This window comes from Nicotiana sylvestris, chromosome 7 (assembly GCF_000393655.2).
Source record: "Nicotiana sylvestris chromosome 7, ASM39365v2, whole genome shotgun sequence".
Classification (NCBI taxonomy): Eukaryota; Viridiplantae; Streptophyta; class Magnoliopsida; order Solanales; family Solanaceae; genus Nicotiana; species Nicotiana sylvestris.
In genome coordinates this window covers 70,591,120-70,599,620 of record NC_091063.1, presented here as the reverse complement: position 1 = coordinate 70,599,620, position 8,501 = coordinate 70,591,120, and the positions used below count along the sequence as shown (strand labels likewise).

Below are 8,501 nucleotides of genomic sequence, written 5' to 3'. Positions count from 1 at the left end.
AGAGCTCTTATGTCGCTATCAATCGAGCTGAGAGCTATGGATGGTGGTGGACTATTAGAGGAAGAGAGAGGAAGGTGGTGGACCTGGCAATGGTGTGCGAAAGAATATAAGGAAAAAGAAATTCAAAAATAATTTTAATCTCACACTTTGAAAAATAGTGTGATACACGCACTATATCACATCACCAATTTCTATCTATATAACAATTTTGAGATGTGGTTGGACTGTTCAAATAGAACGGACTTAAAATAGATTGTCTAAGTGAAAAATGTGTAAAACTTTAAGTGGTTGTTGATGTATTTGCCTTATTTAAGAGAAGGAAAATTAATGTATAATGAATGCATGATCATGGCACTAGTATCATAAATTATCACCTCCGTGACAAGATCCACAAAAGAGCACACTTTAATACTATTCTGTTGCTTCATTGATTTGCACATATGAAAGATCACTTTTTCATCACCCACCCGGAAGGTGAGCTCCCATACTTCCACATCAACCAATGCCTTCCCAGTTTCAAGGAAAGGTCTTCCCAATATTATCGGCACTTCATAGTCGACCTCGCAGTCCAGAATCACAAAGTCTGCAGGAAAAATAAACTTGTCCACCTGAACAAGAACATCATCAACAATACCAAGCGGCCACTTCATTGTTCTATCCGCCATTTGCAACCTCATTGAAGTAGCTCTCGGTTGACCAATACCCAAAGTTTTGAACACAGAGTAAGGCATCAAATTGATACTTGCTCCCAAATCACACAATTCCATTGCAAAATCCGCACTCCCGATATGTATATTACGCGTTCCCTAGACAAGTTCACATCATCTTGAGCCTCCACCTCATATCATGAATATCAATTCTCACTTCCGCATTCAAATTATCTTTACTCACTTGCTCATCAACTATAGGAACATCATCATCTTGTACTTCAACCTCATCACTCACAATTTCCTTTTGCTTGGAGGTATTCACATCACCACCTCGACCACTTCTAGTAATCACAACCATTGCATGCCCGGTGTTGTTCCCACCCTTCGGGTTTACTACCGTATCACTAGGTAGAGCCCCCTTATGGGATGCCAACTGGGCATCAGAGTCGGCATTCTTTTTCATCATTTTTTCAAATATCATCTCGATCCTTCCCATCCCATTGTTTGAAGAGCTAGGACCTTGGGATGGAAATGGCGGTGGGTTGTTTGGTTGTTGATACATCAAAGGTCTTTGAAAGTCTTGCCCTCAATTCTCTTGATTGCCATTATTCCAACCCCCTTGGTTGTTGTTTCCTCCCAAATTGTTGTTGTTGCCACTCCAGTTGCCCTGCTTGTTTTGATTTCCCCATTTCTGATTGTTGTTCCCCTAGTTGCTATTGCCTTGTTGGTTTTGATTCCCCCAATTTCTTTGGGATCTCCGCTATTGTTGTTGGTTAGGAGCATTGACCCTTTGTCCTTGATAATTGTTCATGTACTGCACTTCTTCACTTTGCTCATCATACCCATCATCTTAGTTGAAACCACCACTACCTTGGTCATATTGATCCGGACTACCTTAAACTTGTTAACCTCTTTGTCGCCTCTTGTTGACCAACATGTTGACACCTTCCATAGCATTTACTTGTCTCTATGCTTGAACTTGTTGCAATTGAGCTTTTGTCAACTGGTTCATTGGTGTAATCAACTCTGCTACTGCCTGGCCATGGTCGTGGAGCTCGTTGTGCAAGTGAATGACAGTCGGATCACCCTATGGCACATTAGCTCGACTTTGCCAAGCTGAGGAAGTATCTGCCATCTCATCCAATATCTCACACGCCTCAGCATAAGGTGTGTTCATAAAATTTCCCCCCGTTACCTAGTTCACTACACATTGATTGGTCGTGTTAATGCCACGATAGAATGTCTGATGGATCATTGCTTCGGTCATGTCATTGTTCAAAAATTCTTTCACCATTGTCTGATATCTCTCCTGGATCTCATGAAGTGGTTCATTAGGTTCCTGTTTGAAGGCAAAAATCTCATCTCTCATAGTCGCCATATGCCCTTGCAAGAAAAACTTAGCTATAAACTTGTCCACCAACTCATTCCACGTAGTGATGGAATGGTTAAGAAGCCTTTCGAGCCAGTCCAAAGCTTTCCCTCTGGGTGAAAAAGGGAACAATCTCAATCTCAATGCATCCTCTGACACATTGGTTTGTTTGCTTCCCCAGCAGGTATCCACAAAGCCCTTAAGATGTTTATATGCATTCTGATGGGGAGCACCTGTAAAATACCCTCGCTGCTCAAATAAAGTCAATATCACATTTGTAATTTGAAAATTGCCCATCCGGATCTGGGGTGGGACAGTTGCACTTGCGTATCCTTCATTTGGAAGCACCCGAGGAGCCACTCTTGGAGGAGGCGAGGGAGGGTCTAGAACATTGTCATTGGCCTAGCGTCCTCTTCTTTGACCTTGAGGTACTAGAGGCACCTCATCTTCACCATTATCATCTACCTCCTCCCTTGATAGAACATTTCCAATAGGATCATTGTCTGCCATTTTGTACCTGAATTGATGACACACACAAATTAGTAACACAGAAGGAAAGAAAAACAAGACACAAAACTAGTTAGATAGATAGCCAAAACCGTTTAGTTCCCTGGCAACGACACCAAAAAGTGATCGGTTCCAACCCTACACTACTATAGAGTGGCAAGAGCGGTTGATGTAGCTTTTACCCGAAAGGTCGGGATCGAATCCACAGAGAGCTAAGATATGTTTGGAATTGGATTCCTATCTAATCTAGCAATGTGCAATGCTCTTAGTTGCACTTCTAATTATTTTTTGTTTGTTTTCTATTCTACTTTAAGACTAATGATGTAGGAAAATAAGCTAAGTATGATAATTGTTTTTGTAAGATTTTCTTAATTGGTTTAAAGGCACTATAGAAGTGACTTGCACCTAGGTGGGTATCTAACGGGATCTAAAACTTAGGGCAAATTTGTTATAATTGGGATTGTGATATAGCTATTACACGTAACTACTCACTCTATACCTCTCGGTAGTTTGAGTGACTTTGCCCTAATTGAATTTCTCAAGCCCAATTGGGTGTTAAACAGTGCAAGCAAATATGGCTCAAGTCGGGTATTACTATCTCTAGGTTTAACCTTTTTATTGGGACTATCAATCTCTTGAATACACCCCAATTCCTTGTTGGCTTGAATTTCCTAGACTTAGCCTCTCTTTCTCAAGAAGAGCCTAATTAAAAAAGACACAAATCAGTGTTTACAAACACCAATTCAACATTTAAAGCATAAATCAAGCCAAATGTCATTCACCCATAAATATTCAACCCCTAAAACTGAAGACCCATTAAATACTCACACTAGGGTTGAGAACGACCCTAGCTAATGGGTTTAGCTACTCATAATCAAAGAAGAAATGAAAGATTGAGATGAAATATAATCCATAAAAAGTAATTACAAGATTAAAATCTAAGTTTAATTGCTAAAGAAGTTCTAAAATTAATCAAAAAGGTAAAAAGAGGCGGTTCACGTGCTCATCTAAACAACAGATACCCTAAACTTTTGAAAAAGAACTATTTATACACAACTAATTTTTTTGGATAAAAATGCCCATACGGAGGTTTCGCTGACAGTGAAAAATGGACCGCTGCAGCGCTAAGGCAACCGCGGCCGCACAAAATCAAGCGCGGACTGCGGTCTTTAGCTTTTAGCTCCATTGTTGGTTCTCTGAATCTAGCTTCCGCTGAGGGCGGTAACATCACCATGGCCACGCTAAGGCTACCGCTGCCGTGCAATTTCACCGTGCGCAGTAGTACTTGTTAAGCCCAAAATTCCATCTCTCTGAACATTGCCACCGCTGAGAACGAAGTCAAGATCGCCTCAGCAGTGGTCCCTCCGCGTCCACGGTTGTTTCTTTGTTGTCAGTGCTCTTTTGAGCCAACTTTTGAACTTTTGCATGTTTTACTCCTTTTTGAGCAGGTTATGACTTCTTTGTCTCTTTTTGACCAAACACTTCAAACAAGCACAATAAATTAGCTTTCGGAAATACTTGTACATATTTTTAATCCAAAACCTAAGCAAAAAGCAACATAAAATAGGCTAGAATCCCTCGTTATCAACTCCCCCAAACTTAAGCTTTTGCTTGTCCTCAAGCAAACAAAGTAATTCTCACCTCCTCAAAATAAAAGAAAGGAAAATTCAGCTGTCCTAAAGTAACATCATAGAATCAATTGGGACTAACAATTACCCTCAACTCAAATGCGTTATTAACAATACACAACCTTTTTAGCACTACAGCTATAGTGCGACACAAAAGCATCAAGAGTTGACTTAACTCATCAAGGAAACTCTTTCTATTAATTTGGTTATTGTGGAACCCAAACTCATACTCCTCTACTCTCCATAAGCAAACCTCACTTTTAGATTGTAGCACTCAGAACGAGGATTGGGGAAAACACACTCATCTCTCTTAAAGGAAGGTCACAAGTCCGACTCTAAGTACCATAAGCTTGCCCTTTATGTGAGTCACCACTAATGTAAGCTCACTCAACTCAAGATCATATAGGGCTTTTGCGGGAATGTAATGAAGGCTTTTGGTTCAGGGTAGGATATATTGGTCTAAGAAGGTTTCATCTTTCCTTAAGCACTTCATTTGTTTCATTTTGGCACACATTTTCTTGACTTTTTGAGTCATTTACTTATTCTTTAGAGGTTAGAGAGACACACTGACATTCTTTCTTGTTCACTTCAATCCTTTTTCTCCTTTCTAATCTTTCTACACCTTTCATCTTTTTCTTTTATTGAATCCCTTCATTTCTTCTACATTGTTCACTTTCTTTTTGACTTTTTGGCTTTTCTTTCTTTTTATTTTTGCCTTTCCTTTTCTTCATTTGTACCTTTTATCACTTCTGTATTCCTCGTCTCCCCCCCCAAACTTATGCATTTGACTTGTGCTAAGGAAAGATCAGGTGCTAAGAGAGGATCATTTTTGAACGGATAAAGACTTGTATCATGGTTTTTGAAAGAATAAGGGCTATGTCTCAACGGGGTTAACTAGGGATATCATCATTGGTGGGCTATGGATGTTTTCAAGTCTCAATTAGGATCAAGGAGAGCCTATAATCACTTCTCAAGTCGAGCTACACTTAAGATTTCGCCTAGACAAACATTCAAGGCAAGTTCTAGACTCATTGGCACGAGACTTGGACTTGCAAATCAATACCTCACCACACAAGCTATAGGATTGCTAAAGAAACAGAGTCGAGGGCCCACAACAACCTTATCTAAGATTTGAGCAACACAAATGGTTCCGAGGAACCACTCGATGATTGTTTAGTCAACACAAGAGTCTCAAGGTCAGAACTATCACCATCCTATACACACCAATTTGTTTTTAACCATAAGGTCAAAGGTAAATGTGTTAGGACCAAGTGAAGCTTTGCCTGATGCACTATTACTCCCTAACTACTATTTACACAAAAGCAAAAAAGAAAAATAGACGCAAACCCTTAAGAAGGTTGTCATGCCATCCATCATCGGGAAGAGTCACCTGGTTCATACAAACTCCACATTTAGAAAGAACTGTGGCATTAAGAATACTAAAGGCTTATTGATCATCGAAACTTGTAAAATAAGAAGCTACGAACCGAAAAAGAAGCTATTAAATGAAATAAGAAGCTATACTATTAAAAAATTGCATAAGAAATTATGAAGTAAAATGCGAAAAGTAAACCAAATATGTACAATAAGGGATTTAGATGAATATACATAAGAGGGAATGAATATATACATGAGAGAGTAACTTTATATGCAGACCAAGATTGAAAAATAATGAAAAGTGAAATAAATGGTAAATTATATACATACCAAAAGTGAAAAATAAACATAAAGAAAAAATAGTATCATCATTACAAACCAACTACCAAATCATCAAAGTAGGACCACTCCCTCAAATGAAAACTAGTATTGTCCTCAATGCTAACTAACCAAAAATAAGATAAAAAGGAAGGGTTGAGAGTAAAGAAAACTCCTTATGGGTCCTCTGTATGCATGGGGCCCTGTGGCTGGGTCCTGGATCACTTGGCTCGGGGGCCTGTGGCTGGCCAGAAGCACCTCCCTCAGGAACCTCCAACTCAATCTCTGCATCATCAACTCGGGGCATCACTCTCCTCCTCCTGGGCTCTCCCTCAGTCTCCTACTCCTAAACCTGCTCTGTCTGAGCTGCTGGAAGATGGTCTTGTAATAGTAGCTCCAATGGTAGGTCTCCAGCTGACTTCATCTTCTCCACCTCTCCCCTCAATTGCTTTACCGAGTCCTTCGAGGCCCGAGTCTTTTTTAGTTTCTTTGTCTTCTTGCTCAGCTCCTTAAGAATTTTTCCTTGAACTGCAAGAGCAACCATGATAAGCTTTTGGTTCTCTAGGAGCATCTTCTGGTTGTCCAGAAGCTCCTTGAGAGACTCCTCTGCTGAAGCTGGCACATGTGGCTGTGCAAGAACTGGCTGGGCTGCCACTGAACTGGATAGCACAGACAACTTAGAAGTTGCTGCCTGTATCTAGTTGTTGAGGCTGGAAAGTGTTTGGTTCAACCTGTGAGCAGTCAATGGGTACGCTGAGGATGATGGCACTGATGACGACATAGAAGTAGATGGTACTGAGGAAAGATCCGGTATGGCAATGGGAGGCTGTGAAGTAGTGACTACCCCTATTGGCTCTTCAGACTGGCCAGTAGAAGTAGTAGCTTTGCCCTTGGATCCCTTGGATTTGGGGTTGCCTGGACCCTGAAGGTTGTACCATGAAAAGGGCTTCTTGGGCTTTACCATGACATCGAAATTTCTTTTCTCCACCTCCTGATCCTCTAAGTACATGGTGAGGAAGTTTGGGAAGGGGTAAGATCTATCACCCTTGTCGACCACCCTGGTGATCACCCTAGACATGATATTCCCGACATTGATCGGGTACCCCGCCATGATAGCCGCCACTACGATCGCCCGAGAGATAGGCAAGGTGTTGGCGTGAGTAGTGGGGTATAGTCTGCTACATACAAAGGTCTCCCAACCTTTTGCCTTAAAGTTCAGGGTGTTCCTCAAGATAGGAACCACTATTGCCAACCACGTTGGAGTAGTATCCGGGAGAGCCAGAAGTGATGCCAACCACGGGCGGGCTTCCTCATCCAATGCCAATTTCTCTAAGTACATTGCCTCATCTTCATCATTGAACCCAAGATAATCATTTATTGTCTTCCCATCAAACTTGACTTTCAGATTTCGCACCTTAGTCACTTTTGTTCCCTTTTTGATGAGGGAGGCATTGGCGTAGAATTCCTTGACTAGGTGCTCATTGGCATCCGACACCTTGATAGTGAAGTACTCCCATCCCACTCGTTAATTTAAGTGTTGCTTCACATTAGGGTTGTGGGGCAGAAGGTCCCGCTCTATAAATTGACACTCATGAATTAGGGACTTCTGAGGCCACCATTCCCTGAATTTATGGTAGGCCATCTCACTGACGAATCTCTGCTGCCACACCTCTGGGTTTCGGGTCCTTTCCACACCTCCAGTTTGGGTATCACCCCCTCTTCCATCATCCGGTACCTCAGCATCTACAACTGTGGGATCTTGTGCCGGTGGCGAAGCTGTGGGTGAGGCTGAAGTTGAGGACTCACCACTCTCCTCTAAGCCATCAGAAGAGGCATTAAAAATAGGAGAGGCCGGGGGTATAGGTTCACCAATCAATCTGAGTCTCCCCGGGAAGTCTGGTACATGTGTAGGTACTGAGTCAGCCTCTGATGCCTCTCGGAAGGGCACATACTCACTCCCCTCTGAGTGGGAAGCAGCTCTATTTGCAACTCTAATGTTCTTCCTCATTTCCCTAATTGATTTCCGAATTGCTGGGGTCAACTTAATTTGTCCTTGTCCCTTACCCCGGGAGGACTCTACTCTACCCTTTTGTTTCTCACCGCCGCCCCTAGATTTAACCATTGTCTGCAAACATAATTAGTGGAAGATTGTTAGTATTGGTGCTAGAAGGAGTAGTGCAGAAAAGCAGAAGAACAATTTACAGAAAAAATTGTAGATCGTTGACCGCAGAAAATGCATCGCGACTGCGGAGGTATGGGGATCAGACTATCCACCCTCTGATTCTATACTACCGCTGAGCGCGGCCGTGGTTGAGCACTACTATTCGCAGAAAATCAACCGCAGCCGCAGACCCTTATTTTAACTTCTCTGACCTTGAGCATCGCGGATCATAAGAAAAGCATCGCGGCCGCAGAGGGGCACCGCTGTCAGGGGAATTTGCCACCACTGACCGTGGTTATTAGGACTTCCAACACAGATAAACTTATGTATCGCTGACTGCAGAAAATCAACCACGGTCGCAGAAGTCAAAATCGGGACCAACAAACCTAGGGTTTCAGATTATTCATGGTTTTAACAATATCATCTACCTTGTTAACATTAAGTATATATTAATTAATCCATCCTAATTAATTAAGCCTAATTTAAATAAT

General features: G+C 41.8%; 1 protein-coding gene across 1 annotated transcript; it reads right to left on the bottom strand.

The window, feature by feature from the left end:
* Positions 1–305: 305 nt before the first annotated feature.
* On the bottom strand, positions 306–767 carry LOC138873290 (uncharacterized). The gene has a single exon (XM_070151737.1). It carries the CDS (start codon positions 765–767, stop codon positions 306–308), a length of 462 nt encoding a protein of 153 aa, XP_070007838.1.
* Positions 768–8,501: the final 7,734 nt, after the last annotated feature.